General features: G+C 45.9%; 1 protein-coding gene across 2 annotated transcripts in view; it reads left to right on the top strand.

The window, feature by feature from the left end:
- NOL8 (nucleolar protein 8) overlaps positions 1–21,829 on the top strand; it is a 361,614-nt gene that overhangs the window by 180,362 nt on the left and 159,423 nt on the right. For both annotated transcript variants that reach the window (XM_085624883.1, XM_085624882.1), the window contains 2 exons: positions 13,443–13,521; positions 18,490–18,637. In XM_085624883.1, the coding sequence (XP_085481009.1) occupies positions 13,443–13,521; positions 18,490–18,637 (227 nt within the window). The remainder of the gene's footprint in view (positions 1–13,442; positions 13,522–18,489; positions 18,638–21,829) is intronic.

Below are 21,829 nucleotides of genomic sequence, written 5' to 3'. Positions count from 1 at the left end.
GACTTTCTCACTACACTGGACCTGAAAGACGCATACTTTCATATCCCAATACACCCTGCTCACAGAAAGTACCTCTGATTTGTGGTAGACGGCCAACATTATCAGTTCAAGGTTCTCCCCTTCGGGGTCACAACCGCACCACGGGTGTTTACCAAATGCCTGGCAGTAGTGGCAGCACACCTCCGAAGACAAAACATTCACGTCTTCCCCTACCTGGATGACTGGCTCATAAAAGCCGCGTCCTACCACCAGTGTGTACAAAATACAAACACTACCATACAACTACTCCACCAGCTAGGCTTTACGGTAAATCACCAAAAGTCCCACTTGATACCGTCTCACACAAAGCAATACCTCGGTGCCACTATAGACACCTCAAAAGCTATAGCCTATCCCAACTCAGCCAGGATCGCAAGCATGCAAGCCCTGCGCCAAAAGTTCCTTCTTCAGCACTCTCTACCAGCAAGAGTGTTCATGAAACTAATAGGGATGATGGCGTCTTGCATTTTCATAGTGCCTCATGCAAGACTTCACATGCGTCCACTCCAAGAGTGCCTAGCACGCCAGTGGAACCAGGCCCAGGGTCAGCTGACGAATCTGGTGTTGGTGGACGGCCGCACTCATCGATCTCTGCAGTGGTGGAACACCACAAACCTTTCCAAAGGGCGACCGTTCCTGGACCCGGTTCCTCAGGTGATTCTAACAACGGACGCATCGCTCTCCGGCTGGGGAGCGCATCTATTACACCTCACAGTGCAAGGGCTATGGACGCCACAACAGAGGTTACTCCACATCAACCATCTGGAGTTATTGGCGATCTTTCTAGCCCTGAAATCGTTTCAGAAACAAATTTCAGCCAAAGCAGTCCTAATTCGCACAGACAATATGACTGCAATGTATTGTATTCAAAAACAGGGGGGGGGGGACACACTCTCCACAGCTCTCCCGCTTAGCACAGAGCATATGGAGATGGGCAGTTCCACAAAAAATCTTTCTCCTGGCACAACACGTCCCAGGCATACAAAACACCATGGCAGATCTGCTCAGCAGACAAACCCAGTAAATGCACGAATGGGAACTGCATCCACAAGTTCTTCACCCATTCTTCCACAAGTGGGGGCATCCTCAGATAGACCTCTTCGCCACCCATGAAAACAAAAAATGCCCAAGCTTCGCCGCCAGATACCCACACCCATTGTCCAAAGGCAATGCGATATGGATGAACTGGTCCGGCAAATTTGCATACGCCTTTCGACCTCTCCCGCTAATTCCATTAGTGGTAAGGAAGCTACAACAGCACTCCCTCACACTCATTCTGGTAGCTCCAACATGGGTCAGGCAGCCGTGGTACACCACACTACTACAGCTATCGGTGGTACCACATCAAAAACTGCACCTGTCCCCATGCCTCCTAACCCAGAACCATGGAGAAATCAGGCACCCGGACCCAGCTCAGCTCAACCTTGCGATCTGGCTCCTGAAATCTTAGAATTTGGATACCTTAACCGTCCCCCTGATTGCATGAACATTATCAAGGAAGCCAGATGTCCTACCACTCGAGCATGCTATGCCGCAAAGTGGAAGAGATTTGTTGTTTACTGCCGTAACAATACAATCAACCCTTTAGATGCATCCATACAGCACATCATATGCTATCTGCTCCATCTTCAAAGGTGTAACCTGGCATATTCATCCATACGTCTACATCTAGCAGCAATTGTTGCTTACCTACAAAACAGACAGCATTTATCACTGTTCAGAGTGCCTGCTATTAAAGCCTTTATGGAAGGCCTTAAACGAGTAAATCCACCTAGGGCACCACCTTTCCCTGTATGGAATCTAAACGTAGTTCTTACAAGGCTAATGGGTCCGCCTTTCGAACCAATGCATAAATGTGAGCTACAGTTCCTCACTTGGAAAACAGCTTTCCTCGTAGCTATGACTTCCCTTAGAAGGGTTAGTTAGATACAAGCGTTCACTATACAAGAACCCTTTTTACAGATACATCACAGCAAGGTGATACTTCGCACAAATCCAAAATTTCTGGCCAAGGTCATTTCCCCATTCCATCTTAATCAATCGGTGGAATTACCGTTTTTTTTCGCGCAACCCCAATCTGTTGCGGAAAGGGCTCTACATACACTTGATGTTAAAAGGGCTTTACTGTACTACATACAAAGAACGCAACCTTTCAGAAAGACTAAACAGTTGTTTGTCTCCTTCTCTCCACCGCATAAAGGCAACCTTCTCTCCACCGCATGAAGGCAACCCCATCTCTAAATCAGGGATAGCTAGGTGGATTGTAAAGTGCATACAAATTTGCTACCACAAAGCAAAAAGAACATTATCTGTTCCACCTAAAGCCCACTCTACAAGAAAGATAGGGGCTTCTATGGCTTTTCTAGGGAACATACCCTTAGATGACATCTGCAAAGCAGCCACATGGTCAACACCGCACACCTTCACAAAACATTACTGTGTAGACGTGCACTCCAAACAACAAGCTAGTGTGGGCCAGGCTGTACTAAAGACACTATTTCAAACCACTGCAACGGATACCGGTGATCGCCGCTAGGGCTGGGTACTGCTATATAATCTATGCAAAAGTGTATAATCTGCAGCTCATATGCCTCGAACGGAATATGCTACTTACCAGTATGCATCTGTTCTTGGCATGTAGAGCTGCAGATCTATACACGCCCACCCGCCTCCCCGGCTACCTGTATCCGTTCCAGGCTATCTTATTTAGATACAACACACATGGGTTTCTTACTATTATCACTACGCTCCATCTTTTCCCTGCTGGCGAAAAACAATCTGAGGATGGAGCCGAAGCCCATGCGCAGTACGGACCGAAGGAGGAGTCACCGAACTCGTGACTTCCAAAGACTGTCCAAAAAGAAAAACAAACAGCAAACATCCGGGCCCAACACCAGATGGCGATCTATGCAAAAGTGTATAGATCTGCAGCTCTACGTGCCAAGAACAGATGCATACTGGTAAGTAGCATATTCCTTTCAAAGTATGTCTTGAAAATGCTGAACAACTTGCTGCTCTCTCTTTATAGTTCCACTTGTGAAATTGATGATTCTCGGCTGTCCACCACTCTAATGATATTCTGGGCAAAAAGAATCAGTGGTACAAGAGCCACTCATGTCCTGGAATCCCACTGACAAACCTGCCATTGCCTTGAACAATATTGTTTCCGTGCTGTGGCAAGTGCAAACCTAAATTAGTTGTCAGACTCAACAAAGACCATGCTTAAAGTACTTGCCTTTCCTCTTCAATGAGCAGACTATATTAATACCTCTTGATAGTTTAGGGGTGGCAGCACCACCTCATTGAGATTATGTCACGGAGATGCATGCATCCGCTTCTTTCCTGATGCTGGACATCCTTCCAAAACACAAGCCTTTGCAATATTTTACGGCCATGGCCTTCTTTTGTGCTTGCAGTCTGGCAGTCCTTCTGCTTCAGCCTCACAGTGAAATATATAATGCCTTGGGGAGAAAAGGGAGCCAGTGCACCTTTTAAGAAGAGTGCAACAGGTGAGTACTGTGACTTCTCTGCGATAGTGGTATCCCATGCCAAATTGCAGAGGATGCACTGTGCCCCTTAGTGTGAAACGTTTCTCTCCACTTGCACCAGTGGAACCCATATGATCATATGCTCTTGGGCCCACGTCGTCGACTGCATTCAGTCAGCCGCTTCCATAGAGGATTCCTTTTCCCTAGTGTGGTTAGTTAGAAGAAAATGGAGATTCGCTAGTATTCCACTGACAGTTGGTAGTCAGTCAAGCTGAGCAGTGTACAGGTATATAAATGCGAGGAAGCGATGGATGCCAAGGGGCCTGGAAAACTATCATCTGGACCTGCCTTTTAGGAAATCAGTTGATGGTCTAACAGTGGTCAGTGTCCGGCATCAGTGTCACTCTTTAAGTGTATTCCAGTAGTGGTACTAATGTCAAGAAGGAGAGCTTTAATTGCCCTAACAGTGCACTTATGATTACATTTGTTGTGTTAAGGCAGTTTGACCCTCAAATCTTAATGTATCTCAAAATGTAGACGGTCCAAGCTCTCAGAAATTCCAAGTTGGAGCAGGGAGGGAAAGCACACCATGTGATATGGGCCGTTTGTTCTGCAACAAAGAACAGTTCATCATTATGTTTCTCATGGCTTAAAAAGGCGCCCCTCATGTGTTTAGCAAATGTCCCCAGGTGTGACAAAAGACATCAACTTGATTGTTAAGTCATCAAGTCAACTTGTCAACTGTGAATCATTGTCTGTGATCTCCAGTGACTCAAAATGAGCATGGTGGCCTCTGCCAAGGATGCTGCAAGTCACACGTATCATGCAGAGGTTGCAGGTGTGCCAGTGCGATCACAGGTGAGCCATGGGCGAGTAATATTTCTGGCCAGACGTCGGTCCAGCAACCAAATAGTCTGTGGCAGTGTCACAGAACGTGTAACGGGTCACATCCAGGGCAGTGGCATGACAACATTTAGAGAGAGGAAATAAGTGCTTTTTATGTAACTTGTAGTATATGCAGTTCCAGTTGTGTAGTATTTGAAGCCTGTCTGCCCCAATGTTACCTGTTTTGGGTGTCGGCTAAGAGTGACCAGTGTTCTTCAGTGTAGCCTCAGTTTAGTTTTTTTTGCCAAAATGTTCTAGTGTCAGTCAAGGTATGTGTTGAGGAGTAGTTGTCAATAAGCACACCATAAACACCTGACACCCCTCACCGAAACGAGCCCCAGGATGAAATGTTCCTCCGAATAGGAGATTTGAGTAAGTTTGCTGGTCATCTCTGAATCTTTCACATAGACCCTGCATCTATTGGTGGTATTGCTAGTGTGAATCGTAATGAATTCCGCTCACAGAGAGTTGTAGGGTTTTAGAGTCTCACTCTCGATCATTTGGTCCAGATGAACTATCCTTTGCTGTTCCCATGGCTTCCACTGAACCCCGGTGCCAAAACCTTGGCCTGTATTGTTCCAATTAGGCACTGAGGCGGGCATCAGTGGCGCTACCTTTAGTTTTGTTGAGCGGTCTTTTAGTTGATAAGTGTGTCTCATTATAGGAGTGCTTTGTGTAGTGGACAGCAGTTTGTAGGCCTACAGAGAGGCTATCCCTTGTGTGTCACTAGCGTGATGCTTTCCAATCGACCCCAGAATAGAGTGTTCGAGGCATATGAGCTGCAGATTATACACTTTTGCATAGATCGCCATCTGGTGTTGGGCCCGGATGTTTGCAGTTTGTTTTTCTTCTTGGATAGTCTTTGGAAGTCACGAGTTCGGTGACTCCTCCTTCGGTCCGTACTGCGCATGGGCTTCGGCTCCATCCTCAGATTGTTTTATTCCGCCATCGGGCTCGGATGTAATACTTCGTGCTCCGGCTTCGAACCTTTCCAGTTCGACCTTCGACGAAAAATCCTCGTCCATCGAGATTCTTTAGACGGAATCGACTTCTTCATCTCTCTCTTCGGCCCTTCCTCGATTCCAGACATCGGCAGCGGCCTTCGGGCCTTCTTCGACTCCGGTCTCGGCCGATGGAAAGGACTCCCTTCAAGAAGTGCCCAAAATGTGGGTCTAAATTTCCCCACACCGACCTCCATCAGGTGTGCAACCTCTGCCTCTCTTCCGAACACGAGGCCCGAGACTGCCCCGCCTGCAAGTCTTTTAGATCGAAAAAGACTATTCGGGATCGACGAGCTCGACGCACCATGGCGCACTCATCGACCTCGGCTCCACCTGACATCTTCGGAGAAGACACCGGAGCGTCGGGACAGCTGCACACCGAGCGGGAGGAAGATGTCGTCAGCGCTTCCAAGGCCGACGACTCCGACGTGGAGGAGATCACACCGGCGCAGAGGATCGTGAGTACTCTACCCCCTCCCGTGCCCATTCCGAAAGAGACTCCGGTTACCCCTTCGCCTCCGGGCCTAGGGAAAGCCAAGCATACTGCTTCCATCACCCCACCTTCGGGCCCGGTGAAAAAGCATCACAAGTCTCCTGGCGGCTTGGGCTCGAGCCAGCCTCCTAGTGGCGCCGACAAACATTCTTCGGCGCCGAAGAAAACAAGTTCCGTTCCGAAGCCATCGGTGTCGAAACCTGGCCTCTCGGTGCCGACCAAACACAAATCCCTCGGCACCGACGCTTCCGCGTCGAAACCTGCCTCGGCGCCGACCAAAAGATCGGACACCCCGAGAAAGCTCGGCGCCGACCAAAAGATCGGACACCCCGAGAAAGCACGGCGCCGATAAACTGACGAAGCCTTGGGTTCCGAAAACAGCGGCACCGAGGGAGGAATCGGTGCCGGAGGAGCTTTTCACACCGGATCCTCTTCAAAAGACTTTAACTAAGGATCCCAGGACTGGACATTTAACTTTGTCTTCCAAGAAAAGACTTTTGGACGAGCCAACTCCTCCTCCACCACCAAAACGGAAGGACTCTGCCACATCCCCCTTCAGAGTACCCTCCCCACCGCCTCCAACTCCTCCTCCACCTCCTCCCCCTCCTCCACCCCCTCCATCTCCGCCCCCACCTTCTCCACCTTTGCCTCATCGGTCCCCAACACCGTCTCCGGACCCTGATGACCACGGAGATCCATTCTATGATCCCACAGATGCCCCGCAGGACCCCACTCCTCCGGGAACACCTGACCCATGGGAGGATTATCACAATCCAGATATCCCAGATGTGCCTCAGGATGATCTCTATCCATCCAGGTGATCTCCACCAGAGGACTCCCTGGGGTTCCACCACCTCTTACAACGGGCGGCACATTATCATGGGGTGGAATTACACAGTGATCCAGTTGAGGAAGACTTCCTACTTGACACATTTGACATAGCAGATAAATCCACCGCTATATTACCCATGCTTAAAGGGGTGACCAAGCATGCCACAGAGGTTTTCAAAGACCCCGTTAGAGCTAGGGTCTTGAACCCCACAATAGAAAAGAAGTACAAGGCAGCCCCCACGGATCCTGTCTATATTAAAGGACCTGCGCCCCGAGACTCACTAGTGGTTTCCACAGCTAGGAAGCGCTCCAACTCTGTCATCTGGTGAGGCTCCACCACCTGATAAGGAGTCCAAGCTTTTAGATGCGTCAGGCAAACGCACTGCCTCGCAGGCTGCCAATATGTGGTGCATCGCCAACACGCAGGCGCTGCTAGCAAGGTACGATAGAGCACACTATGATGAGCTGGAGGCTCTCATGCAGCATCTCCCGGAGAAATATAAGAATAAAGCTCATGAGCTAATACAAGAGGGAAAGATTATTACCAACACCTCTATTAAATGTGCACTTGACGCAGCAGACACGGCGTCCAGGGCTATAAACACCAGTGTCCTGCTTCGCCGTCACGCCTGGCTCAGAATTTCAGGCTTTAAACCAGAGGTCCAAGCATCTATCTTAAACCACCCTTTTGACCAACAACACTTATTTGGCCCAAAAGTAGACGAAGCCCTGGAAAAAATGAAGAAGGATACAGACACGGCGAAGTCTATGGGAGCCCTGCAATCACAAACCCCTAGACGTTCCTTTCGCCGTTCCTCCTTTCGAGGCTCTGGCAGAGGTTACTCTTCAGATAGCGCCTCCACTTCCTACAAGTCCCCTCCTCAAAATACCTTCTCAAAGGGCTACCAAAGAGGTGGATATCGAGGAAACAATAATAAAGGCAGGGGCAAAACCAACACCGCCCGTTCTGCCACACCGCCCACACAATGACTTTCCCCCGCTCCCCCCAGACCATTCCACTCCGGTCGGGGGCAGACTACAAGACTTCCTTCAAACCTGGGAGGCCATAACATCAGACAAATGGCTAACCCAAATTATTCGGTCAGGGTACTGTCTCGAACTAACTTCTACCCCCCCAAATATTCCACCCAGACACCGTGCGATGTCACAAGAACATACCACACTTCTGAAACAAGAGGTACTCTCCCTTCTGCAAAAACACGCTATAGAGCAGGTACCCGTCGATCAGCAAAATCTAGGGGTCTACTCTCTGTACTTTCTCATACCGAAGAAAGACGAGACCCTACGGCCCATTCTAGACCTCCGGCCTCTAAATGCATACATCCATTCAGACCATTTTCATATGGTAACTCTTCAGCAAGTTCTCCCACTCCTCCGTCAGGGCGACTTTCTCACTACACTGGACCTGAAAGACGCATACTTTCATATCCCAATACACCCTGCTCACAGAAAGTACCTCCGATTTGTGGTAGACGGCCAACATTATCAGTTCAATGTTCTCCCCTTCGGGGTCACAACCGCACCACAGGTGTTTACCAAATGCCTGGCAGTAGTGGCAGCACACCTCCGAAGACAAAACATTCACGTCTTCCCCTACCTGGACGACTGGCTCATAAAAGCCGCGTCCTACCACCAGTGTGTACAAAATACAAACACTACCATACAACTACTCCACCAGCTAGGCTTTATGGTAAATCACCAAAAGTCCCACTTGATACCGTCTCACACAAAGCAATACCTCGGTGCCACTATAGACACCTCAAAAGCTATAGCCTATCCCAACTCAGCCAGGATCGCAAGCATGCAAGCCCTGAGCCAAAAGTTCCTTCTTCAGCACTCTCTACCAGCAAGAGTGTTCATGAAACTAATAGGGATGATGGCGTCTTGCATTTTCATAGTGCCTCATGCAAGACTTCACATGCGTCCACTCCAAGAGTGCTTAGCACGCCAGTGGAACCAGGCCCAGGGTCAGCTGACGGATCTGGTGTTGGTGGACGGCCGCACTCATCGATCTCTGCAGTGGTGGAACACCACAAACCTTTCCAAAGGGCGACCGTTCCTGGACCCGGTTCCTCAGGTGATTCTAACAACGGACGCATCGCTCTCCGGCTGGGGAGCGCATCTATTACACCTCACAGTGCAAGGGCTATGGACGCCACAACAGAGGTTACTCCACATCAACCATCTGGAGTTATTGGCGATCTTTCTAGCCCTGAAATCGTTTCAGAAACAAATTTCAGCCAAAGCAGTCCTAATTCGCACAGACAATATGACTGCAATGTATTATATTCAAAAACAGGGGGGGGGGGGGGGGGGGGGACACTCTTCCCCAGCTCTCCTGCTTAGCACAGAGCATATGGAGATGGGCAATTCCACAAAAAATCTTTCTCCTGGCACAACACGTCCCAGGCATACAAAACACCATGGCAGATCTGCTCAGCAGACAAACGCAGCAAATGCACGAATGGGAACTGCATCCACAAGTTCTTCACCCATTCTTCCACAAGTGGGGGCATCCTCAGATAGACCTCTTCGCCACCCACGAAAACAAAAAATGCCCAAGCTTCGCCGCCAGATACCCACACCCATTGTCCAAAGGCAATGCGATATGGATGAACTGGTCAGGCAAATTTGCATACGCCTTTCCACCTCTCCCGCTAATTCCATTAGTGGTAAGGAAGCTACAACAGCACTCCCTCACACTCATTCTGGTAGCTCCGACATGGGCCAGGCAGCCGTGGTACACCACACTACTACAGCTATCGGTGGTACCACATCAAAAACTGCACCTGTCCCCATGCCTCCTAACCCAGAACCATGGAGAAATCAGGCACCCGGACCCAGCTCAGCTCAACCTTGCGATCTGGCTCCTGAAATCTTAGAATTTGGATACCTTAATCTTACCCCTGATTGTATGAACATTATCAAGGAAGCCAGACGTCCTACCACTCGAGCATGCTATGCCGCAAAGTGGAAGAGATTTGTTGTTTACTGCCGTAACAATACAATCAACCCTTTAGATGCATCCATACAGCACATCATATGCTATCTGGTCCATCTTCAAAGGTGTAACCTGGCATATTCATCCATACGTCTACACCTAGCAGCAATTGCTGCTTACCTACAAAACAGACAGCATTTATCACTGTTCAGAGTGCCTGCTATTAAAGCCTTTATGGAAGGCCTTAAACGAGTAATTCCACCCAGGGCACCACCTTCCCCTGTATGGAATCTAAACGTAGTTCTTACAAGGCTAATGGGTCCGCCTTTCGAACCAATGCATAAATTTGAGCTACAGTTCCTCACTTGGAAAACAGCTTTCCTCGTAGCTATCACTTCCCTTACAAGGGTTAGTGAGATACAAGCGTTCACTATACAAGAACCCTTTTTACAGATACATCACAGCAAGGTGATAGTTCGCACAAATCCAAAATTTCTGCCCAAGGTCATTTCCCCCTTCCATCTTAATCAATCGGTGGAATTACCGTTTTTTTTCTCGCAACCTCAATCTGTTGCGGAAAGGGCTCTACATACACTTGATGTTAAAAGGGCTTTACTGTACTACATACAAAGAACGCAACTTTTCAGAAAGACTAAACAGTTGTTTGTCTCCTTCTCTCCACTGCATATAGGCAACCCCATCTCAAAATCAGGGATAGCTAGGTGGATTGTAAAGTGCATACAAATTTGCTATCACAAAGCAAAAAGAACGTTATCTGTTCCACCTAAAGCCCACTCTACAAGAAAGTTAGGGGCTTCTATGGCTTTTCTAGGGAACATACCCTTAGATGACATCTGCAAAGCAGCCACATGGTCAACACCGCACACCTTCACAAAACATTACTGTGTAGACGTGCACTCCAAACAACAAGCTAGTGTGGGCCAGGCTGTACTAAAGAATCTATTTCAAACCACTGCAACGGATACCGGTGGTCGCCGCTAGGGCTGGGTACTGCTATATAATCTATGCAAAAGTGTATAATCTGCAGCTCATATGCCTCGAACGGAATATGCTACTTACCAGTATGCATCTGTTCTTGGCATGTAGAGCTGCAGAGCTATACACGCCCACCCGCCTCCCCGGCTACCTGTATCCGTTCCAGTCTATCTTATTTAGATACAACACACATGGGTTTCTTACTATTATCACTACGCTCCATCTTTTCCCTGCTGGCGAAAAACAATCTGAGGATGGAGCCGAAGCCCATGCGCAGTACGGACCGAAGGAGGAGTCACCGAACTTGTGACTTCCAAAGACTGTCCAAGAAGAAAAACAAACTGCATACATCCGGGCCCAACACCAGATGGCGATCTATGCAAAAGTGTATAGATCTGCAGCTCTACATGCCAAGAACAGATGCATACTGGTAAGTAGCATATTCCTAGCTGGGCATGGTGAAAGATGTACTGATTTGACAGGACACTCGTCCGGTACTAAGTGTACCTATGGGAAATCCATAGGCCTCCTGCAGTGGTGTGTGCATGCAGGTTTCACTCTGAGGTGTGCACTATCTCGAGAGGGTGACAGCCTACAATTGCCACCCTCACAGTCCTACAAACACCGTACTCTGCTACTCTGGACTCTTCACAATCCTACGTTCTCTGTGAATTTCCCTGAATGCTCTCTGCTTCTATCCAGATGAGTTATTTTCATCGTGCCAGTTTTTCATCATGGAAACCATAGTTCTATTCCTGATTCATAACTCGCTAATGACTTGGTGGTTTCAGATGCTTCTGAGGCTGCAGATGGTGTGGTCCTTCCATCCAATCTGCGTATACAATCCCTGTTGTTTCACCTGACGGAACACCAAGACAAGCTATTAGTCTGGCATTCCAAGTTGATCCCGCTCCACCCATCTCTTCTGTTATCCTTGAGATTGTGGACCCATGACCTCAGTCTGTTGTTTGGGTGTCCTTACTGCTAGTCATAGCAATAGAACAGTCATGTAACAACTTATCTGAATAGGTCTAAGGCCACATTACGCAAATCTGAATTCTCTTTCCCTGATTGACAAATCTGATGAATCTCTCCACATGCACTGCAGAATCAAAAACCCTTATCTTTGGCATAGTTAACATTGGCAGCAGCTTGGCGTTTTTCTACAACCTGGCTGGCTGATAGTCCACAAGTTGGGCACATTCAAACCACGTTTCCTGTGTTGCAAACCATTTGGCCTAAGTGTAGTTTACTACACTGTACATGCTTCTTCCAGATATGATGCACAATTTGGCCAAGATTTCCTAAGAAATATTTCATTTGATTCTCGGACTGCTTGAGTATTTAATTTCTTTTCCTTTTTCACAATCCGCCTAAAGCCTGGGACTAGGGGAGACACAAGATGTAGGATATAGTTAACTTTATGCTGATTTTAGGATGTTTCCCATTCCAAACAACCTCCTATACACCACACTTCCATTGTTTCACATCCGCTTCACTTTTAGACTACATTACAAAAAAAAAAAGTGGAGATTGCCATTGGTGCAAACTTATGTAGGGCAAGGGAGCGTGGCCACATTAATGCACAGTACTGGCTGTGCAAATGCACAAGGTAAGTTTCTGGTTCCCAAACCAGGCAGCAGCAGTCTCTCAAAAAGGCTACATTTCTCATTTTAAGGAGAGGCAAGAAAAGTAAGCATGGCCTTCCTACTTTGGGACTTGTACATTTTAGGATGGGCAGAATCAAAAACCCAATATTAGATTGGCTGCAGTGCTGTTGTTAATTGACATAAAAGTATTGCTCGCAGAGAGGGCCACATGCTGGAAATTAGTATTAAGCAAAGTTTCCCAGATGTTAAGGCTTTGGTCTGCCCTCAAAGTACAGGTTCACGAAACAAACAACCTACAATTCCTTGCCAGTGTTGTCCATTTTAGCTTCTGTAGAGACCCTACAACTGTTGAACACATACACTTCTGCGATCCTTGCATTCAGGAGGCCTGATGCAATAAATGCCTGATCTACAGACCACACCAGCTTGTACCTACCCAAGAAGGGCAGACAAAAAATGTCCGCTTTTGGCAACGTTAGGCAAACACTAAAGATAGAATCACACTTTCCACATGGTCTCCTCGCCATCAGTATAACACATGGGTGTCTACCTTGTATGAATAGCATCAATAGGGTGTACGAATACAGTCAGATAATGGTTTTGCTTTTTGTCCCTATTGTTCCAAGGGTTGTTCTTTGTCACCAAAGTTTACCTTAGGTGGGCTATCGGTCTCTACGTTCAGAAGCATTATTTCTTATGCTTACCACAACCCCTAGAGTGGTGAGTGGTATGTGGTTGTGTTGCTGTCTGAGCACTCCATACAAGATGTTAATGTTTCACTTTCTATAGTGAGTATTCAGACTAATTTTCATGCTAAAATAGCACCAATAAATTGCATCGATTGTTCCAAGATTAAAAGGCAAAGGTGGTATTCCTTTTCAAACAGTATCATAACTTAGGTAGGGGTGGTTGTTATGTGTCTGTTTTGTTAAAATCAACGTAGCTTAATTAACAAAAAAGCATACACTGCTCTTTTATTCTGTGGCTTATGTTGAATCTTTATCACAGTTGCATAAATAGAAAAGACATTAAAATGAGTAAATCAAATTATGAAATCTGGTACTACAATATCTTCATTTATGTTTTAGCTGCATCTTTTTTCAATTCCTCAAATTTGTACTCCTTTTTATTTTGCAGGCATGTCTATTTTAAACAAGACAAAATGGAGAGGTGGAACACTACAAATTGAGCTGGCCAAGGAAAGCTTTTTGCATAGGTAAAAGTCACTGTGAAAAGTGTTTTTGAGGCCAGTGTTGTATCACTTAGAGAGAGAGAGAGAGAGAGAGAGAGAGAGAGAGCGAGAGAACGAGAATGCGCCTGCCTACCTGCTTTAAACTGATAGTTTCAGCTTCGATCTGGTTTAGAGGTGAAGTACTCCTGGTTAGTGGTGCTGGCTTACCACCACATGAATGTGTCAAAATTATAAGAATTTACAAAGAACAAAAAAAAGTTACCCTTAATTTATGCCAGTAGAGGTGTACAGTTTTTAATACATTCAGTTTATGATTTCCACCCATTTTCTGCCAGTATAATTAACACTAATAACACTTTTCATCATGGCTAAGTGTGTGATTTATGTACATAACAGCAATGTCTAACTGGTGGATCCCTTTCCATCAAACGGTTTACTACTACTTCCACAAGTAAATCATACCAATAGTGTATCTAGGGCTATAGTCACACTTCCTCCCTTACCTTGCCTCCATGCTAGGACTAGTGAGTCAGCTCATCACCCTCAATGTGCTCGATAGTTGTAAGAAGATTGTTCGCTCAAGTCTCCCGTTGGCTGATGCTCTCCCCGTTAGAAAGAACCGCTGAAGAGACCCGCATGTTTACATTCTGCCCAGTGCACAGAAGAATTTGTGGAGATATAGTTGCTCCTGTTTTAGTGTTAGAGGTCAGTTTCTATTGCCAGGCGTGATTAAGATACAAATCCACCCCGGCATGGAGAGGTTGCCAATATCACATCACCAGGACAAAAGGGAAAGTGTGATTAGGTGTGAGACCTCTTGATATGAGGCTGTTGCCTTTGTGTTGAAAGGTTGAACAGAGTTGTAAATGAAGCAATTTAGTTTACAGTTAAGTCAGAATTGTGTTTACAGACGTCCTTGCAATTTATCTTGACATGTAGATTCACATCATAATTGACCTTGGATAAAACACTATTTGATTCATTAAGAGAGGGAGATCTGCTGCAAAATTGTGTTTGGCTTGGTTTTGGGAAGCCACCCAAGGTAATCAATCAATCAATCATGGCATTTGTAAAGCGCACTACATCACTACATACCCGCGAGGGTCTCAAGGCGCTGGGGGGGGGGGGAGGAGAGCTGCTACTATTCGAAGAGCCAGGCCTTGAGAAGTCTTCTGAAGGTCAGAAGGTCTTCGGTCTGCCGTAGGCGGATGGGGAGGGTGTTCCATGTCTTGGCGGGGAGGTGGGAGAATGATCTGCCGCTGACGGTCACTCTTCGGATGCGGGGGACGGTGGCGAGGGCGCGGTCTGCGGGACGGAGCTGGCGGGAGGGGGTGTAGAGGCTGAGACGGCTGTTGAGGTACGTTGGTCCGGTGTTGTGGAGTGCCTTGTGTGCGTGGGTGAGGAGTTTGAAGGTTATTCTCTTGTTGACAGGTCTCAGGTGGGGTGTGATGTGGCTGCGGCGAGGGATGTCGAGGATCAGGCGTGCGGAGGCGTTCTGGATGCGTTGAAGCAGTTTCAGGAGTTTGGCGGGGCTCCTGCATAGAGTACGTTTCCGTAGTCCAGTCTACTGCTGACGAGGGCCTGGGTGACTGTCCTTCTTGTTTTGGTGGGGATCCACTTGAAGATCCTGCGAAGCATGCAGAGGGTGTTGAAGCAGGAGGAGGAGACGGCGTTGACCTGCTTCGTCATGGAGAGGGTAGAGTCGAGGATGACTACTAGATTGCGTGCGTGGGTGTTGGGGGTGTTCCTAGTGCAGTCGGCCACCAGGAGTCGTCCCAGGCCGAAGGGGTTGATCCGAGGATGAGTACCTCCGTCTTGTCCGAGTTCAGCTTCAGTCGGCTGTTCCTCATCCTGTCGGCGACGGCCTTCATTCCTTCGTGGAGGTTGGTTTTGGCGGTGTGGGGGTCCTTGATGAGGGAGAGGATCAGCGGGGTGTCTGCATAGGAGATGATGTTGAGGTTGTGCCGTTGTGCGATGTGGGCGAGTGTTGCCATGTAGACGTTGAACAAAGTTGGGCTGAGGGATGAGCCTTGGGGTACGCTGCAGATGATCTCGGTGGCTTCGGAGCAGAAGGGGGGGGGTGGTGGCGGACACTGTTCTGCCGGAGAGGAAGGAGGAGAGTCCCTGGAATAAGGCTTTGAGGAGAAGAGTGGAAAAGTAGTAGGAGAAATGAGGAGGAACATTAATCGGAGATGAGGCATCAGGAAAGTCCGAATTCTTGATAGTAGTGTGGTTGAAGTTCAATAATGAACAGAATGAGCATGTGTGAAGAAATCAGCAAATAGTAAAGGGGCATCGAGATAACTAGTGCCACAAGAGGTGACAGAAGTGCTATAGAATTCGTTGTATTGTGAAAAGTGGTATTTCGAAGGATGTTTAAGACTTAAGAGATGAGGGCGACCTAGCGGATTGTTGTATTATTTGATTGTGCTTTTACACTCCCTAACAAAGCCCTAATCGGCTGTACAGTTGGTCAAGTTAGGAGCTAATATCTGGTGAATGGTTGGGGAATCATGTTGAATGGGGCGTCATCTATTAATGTGGCATGTAGGTGTGTCTTACATATGGAGTGTCAGGCAAAGGTAGTCTGAAGGATTGTTTTGCGTGCTGAGCATTATACAAACTAGTTTGCCTTATAGCTAGGTAATTAAGACATGATTTTGGGAACAGCTTTTCTAAATTCTAGTCATCTGTTGGTGAGCCCTTTCCTCATTGGCAGAGTACTCCGCTAGTAATTCTACTTTGAAAAGGGGGAATTGCCAGAATTGGAACCTAATTGTAGTCTGAGGTTTCTCCTTTTAATGTGCAGTCTCTGTTTAGATTATAAGATCACTGTTACCATCCCGTGACCCACGTAATGTGTAAAAGGCCTTGAAAGATATTCTTATTGCAACTGGTAACCAGTGTAGAGCATGTGTGGGTGAAGTTATCCTGTCTGCCCAGGGTTAAGACGTGTCTGGCTGCAGCTTTCTGGATTCATGGTAGCTTGCTTGTTAAGTATGTAGGGAGACCAATGTTAAGTCTTTTGGTGTGATCAAACTGAGAGAATCTTAGGGCTAATAATGATGCCTTTATCCTTTATGAAAGACCTCAGTAAGAGAAGATATTTTTTATTATCCGAGAATGCATCTCTGGTTGTTTTGTTGACTTAGGTGTGGAGTGAGAGGTCGGAATCTTTTATCACATTGACGTTTTTCATCTCGATCAAAACAATTTTTTGAGGTTCGATGGATGTAGGGCAATAATTTTGCTATGATCCACAGGTGACTATCTCAGTCATGCTAATTCTTTAGAACTCCTGTTTCCACGGCTAGGAGGCATTGATTACGTGGTGGTCACTCCATGTACTGGGGTTGTTTCCAATGAGTAAGATTAGTCCACTATTGTCGAAGATAGCATCAGTGGTGTCGTTTCCTGAATGAATGGGCCCAGAGACAAGTTGTTTGAAATCTAAGAGCACTGAGTTGTTCTGATTTTGTGTGTCTAAATACATATTTCTAAACTTTGTTCGTGTTGGTTGAGATGGAACCCAACACTATGATAGCTGATCCAATCTATTTTGTCTGTCTAAAAATTAATTGGTTGCATTGCGTTATCCAGTCAGGTGGGGTATCAGGACTGCAGCAGTCTGGGATTAGAATGATGCACTGTTTGATGAATTTAAAAAGATATTTGTTTCACTTAGAGTAGTGAGCAACTTAGTGATGTTTTGTTTTATTCATCAGTCTTACAGGACTATCTTGGAAGGGATTTTATCTTGTTAATTTTCTTGCTCGGAAATGTGATGGCGCTTTTTGTCATTAATGTCAGTTAAAGCACTTCTGAAAGACCAGGTGCCGTGCTAATCTCCCAAGGATTTTGTTGCTCCTCGACTGGATCTGGTCAACCAATTTATAAAGCAAATCATGAAGCACATTAGGCTTTACAATAAAAAAGGGACAAATAATATAGTGAACCCATAAGGGTTAAAACCATTACTAAAGACAAATGCAATAGGTAATGTCAGTCAAATAATTATTCATATCAAGAAAACTTCCTGAATCTCAGAATAAAATGTGTGAAATAGGATGAACTAGAAACAGTTCAATTCCAGTGAATAATCCATAAAGCAGAGGTCAGACCAGCTTGGCGCTGCCTCTTAAATATCAGAAGAGAATTAGCCCAACACTCCTAAGAAGGGTCATCTTTTGTAATAAAAAATACAATAAAAGTCATACATTCAATACACTTGTGTACGTGCCTCCTGATTTGATCCAGTCACAGTTTGTGAGTCACATTTAACTTTGTCCACATTATCTCACATACTATGGTTCAGTTTTCAGTACAAGTGTTGTTACTTAATATACACAAGTAGGTTTTCATATTAAAAAACACACTGTGGTCCTAATAGATAAGACTTTGAAAAAAAATCACTCTCAGTACAACAGCTTGCTACAGGACTAAAACAAAATCTCATTCTGTGCATTGGAAAGTGACATTACATTTCAAAACATTGTTAAAAAACAGCTTGTGTGCATGTTGAGACAGAAATGAAAGGTTTACCGTGCCGAAAGATGACTGCAAGCAGAGAGCGCCATTTTGAAATTGAAGCATATATTGACAAATGTTAAAATTAAAGTAATCAGCTCAACATTCATGTTATTGTTTATTGTGTTAATAATATTATGCATTAAATCCTTTGTCATGTGACTGAGCTGTGTTAATCCTTGATTAACCTGTTAATACTTGTACTGTAGTATCTCTGATGTACATCTGAGCATGTGTGATAAGCATGCTATTGCATATGCTTAGTTTGGATCTTTCCTCTGGAGTAATGAAGAAGTCATATGGATCGTTCACTCCATAAGTGAGTCTGCGCCCCTAAATAAACTCTCTGAGAGAGACCTGGATTATAAGCGCTAGCCTTGAAGTTAAACCTGTAAACCCTATTCTGTCATTACATTGTGGAAAATTTTAATATAACACTAATTTAATTTCAAATGTTTCACACAGGCTGGCGCAAGAGCGGGAGGAAGCTAAAGAGAAAAAACACCGGCCACAACAAGACAGGAATCCTAACTTGGTTCAGTCTATGAAAAAAGCTGGTGTGGAGAATTTTCAAATGAGGGCTGTGCCAGGAACCGAAGTACCAAATCATAAGGCAAGATCCCTTCAAAATCTAGTGGCTCACAGCAGCAAACATTTGTGGAAGCCTCTTTTTCAATCAATACAATAAGACCTCTACATTACTCTCTCATACGCATGTCATCACACTTCTGTATCGATTCTCAAACTCTGATTGCTCACTTAGCGCTACCCTCAGTCAAACTCACAAGTTTGCATGGGTGTTTAGTCACACTGTCTGCATGTCTATAGTGTCAAACAGAAAGAAGGAGCCTTAAACATACTTATTATGAATGTATACAATTTACAAATACACCTGCTTTTCCACTTTTTCAGAATGTGCTCTTTCTTGACCTCGGAACCGTACTCATCCTGCCCACCTTTAGAACTGCTAACAAAGCTCATGTGCTAACCTGTTCAGTTGTAAGTCACGTCTACTCTGACGTGCATAACCCAGTTCTTGCCCCATGCATTCTTATCTTGCCTGACTTCTCCACTTTTACCATGCCCACTTGCAATCCTGGTTGTCTAGTGTATCCTGCATAGTATATTAAGTATGTGCCATTAGTGTCTGTGCTGTCTTGTTCGGTCTGCAGTCTTCAGCCTCAACAGTCTGTGTCTTATAGCTTTATGTAGCCACCCAGTTGATCTTGTCCTTAGTTAACCGTGTACAGTTTTCTTTCTAGAAATGCCATTGTCCTTCAAGTAAATACAAAATAATTAGGTAGAGCAATGCTGTATTCAAAGTTGTGGAAAAGTATCTTTTAGAGGACACCATGTCCTGTGTACGTAGGTTCATCATCCATCTGATTCACTGTACATCTATCACCCTTTATGCGAGGTGGCACATCAGAACATTTTCAAAGGGTCTCGAGAACAGGGCGTGCTGAAGTTCAGGGAATTGGGAGAGAAAGCTGTCATTTTTTTCTTTCAGTTTATCCATCTCTTGCATCGTGCCATCTGTGAAAAATTAATTGTTAATTAAATCTTGAGGGTTGTGTTCTGTTGAATTATATTGGCCCTCTGTTTCACCTTATAAATATGGTGAATGTTGAAAGAAAAGCCCTCTGCATTTTTTGGAAAACATGTGCCACTGCCCTATTTTGTTTTTCCTGAGCCAATGTTTTTTTCCTCAAGGAACTCTGCAGTGATGTAAGTCAACTGGTGCTACTCCTTGTTTTTTAATTTGCTGATCATCATGGGAGCTATGCTATAGTTACAGCCTAATGAGGAATTCAATTCTGACTGATGGAGGCTACTGTTCCTGCTTCCAGCAGTATGTGGTGTCTGATGGTGGTGCCAGTGCATAGTGTGCATGGGTAAAAGTTTTTTTTACCTACCTGTAGTCTTTTGGTGAGAGTGCCTACTAGCTCTCTGAAACAGGTTTACCCATTCACTTGTTTCAGTAGGTTTCCTGCTTCCAAACAAAACCTGCATCACCTGCTAACTGTGTTGCTGCTCTTCGCTGAGGAAGTGGTGAACTTTGATGGACTCCTGTTGGAATTGAAATTCACACATTGGCCTTTAACCGTTACAATTGGTCTTTATGACCTGCGTCTGAAAGTCCTTGCAATTTGGACAACAGTACAACATTAGAAAGTTTTCTTCACCAGGACTGGAGGAAATTAAAAAATGCAGCTCTTTCATTGGCACTGGCATCCTGTCTTTCTGCACCAATGTGTGATGCATAGTGCACACTCCACTCCTTATCTAGTAAATGGTACTCATTTGGGCTACCAAGGGACTTTGCTCACCATTGTGGAGTATGTATGCTGCAAGGATCTCAATGTCTGAGGGATTGCTGCTCTCTCCCTCCAGACTGCCCCTTAGATTGAAATTATATAGAACGTTTTTTTTTCATTTACATGTGGAGAGAGGGAGAGTGTATCTCCCTGAACAAGCTCTTCTGCGCCTGCCAGAAGAACTGCTTCATCCCAGGGACACATCAGGGCCGGACTGGGACCAAGGTAGCCCTGGCTAATTTTAACGGACCATCACCGTACGGTGCATAGTGAGTGCAGCGAGTGAGCCTGACCATTACAAGGAGGGTTTTTGGGGTGGAGGGTGTTCTCTCTCCTGCTCTCTCATTGAGACCCACATGCAGCTGCTGGATCTCCCAGCTTGGGCGGGGCTGCTTTATTGTGTGTGTGTTGGGCTACGACCTTGTGCACCCGTGCCAGCAGGGACCCTGGGAACAGCTGGGTGGGACAGTTTAAATTACTAGACACACAATTGATGGACGGAATGGCCCAGATCTCTGTACTGGGGTGAATGTATGACATTGTACTGCATTGTGTCCATCAACTGTTGTTTTTGCATTTGTCACCCCGAGTGGGACAGGTATGCCCAGACGTGGGTCCCGTGCACTCCATGCCTCTGGAATCAAGCTATCCTGGCTGAAGAGGGGTGAAACCCCAAAACCGGTCCTAGGATGCTTGTTTCCAGTCCAGGGAGGACCGGCTTGGCAGTTCGGGCTGGACTGTTCCCATGGGGCACAGGGTCAAGACTGATTTGCATATGGCTGGGTTCAAACTGGAATGGCATGGTGAGCAGAAAAACGATGGATTTAGGCCCAGATCTCTGTACTGGGGTGAATGTATGACCTTGTTCTGCATTCTGTCCATCAACTGTTGTTTTTGCAGTTTAAATTACTGCCAGCCTGCCCTGCACATTGTGTTTTTAAGATTTCGGGACAAGTAGCAGAGACAACGATCGTTTCTTCAGCTCTCTTCACTTCCATACTGCTCGCAGGACCCAACCAGTGCTGTTGAACTGTTTAATCTGTTGATTATAATCTTTTTGCCGGTTTTGGTGGCACAGGCATTTCAGGAATTCTCCCAAGGTCCAAGAAGGCGGTCATACAGATTTCTACTTACTGACACATTTTTTGCTGTTCATTATTGAGTCTCTTCCCATAGGGGCGTGGCCAATGTATTTAAGGACGAGGCTTAAATCACTGACGCTAAAATTCTGTGCTAAGCATAGTGTGCCATGTATTTAAGGACGAGGCTTAAAACACTGACGCTAAACTTCTGTGCTAAGCATAGTGTGCCGCCCAACTGGTATTTTGCTGCTTCTGTCGATTCATCCAGATATATAATGCAACAGGTATCATTAAACTTACAAATTAGCAACACCTATGACTTTGTTGTATATAATATTAAAAAATAGTTTGGTTCTTGTGCGAGGTTGTGTAAGGCCCCCCCCCACGGTCTGCCATAAAAAAGGC

Source organism: Triturus cristatus, chromosome 9 (genome assembly GCF_964204655.1).
Source record: "Triturus cristatus chromosome 9, aTriCri1.1, whole genome shotgun sequence".
NCBI lineage: Eukaryota > Metazoa > Chordata > Amphibia > Caudata > Salamandridae > Triturus > Triturus cristatus.
This window is presented reverse-complemented; position numbering and strand designations above follow the sequence as displayed.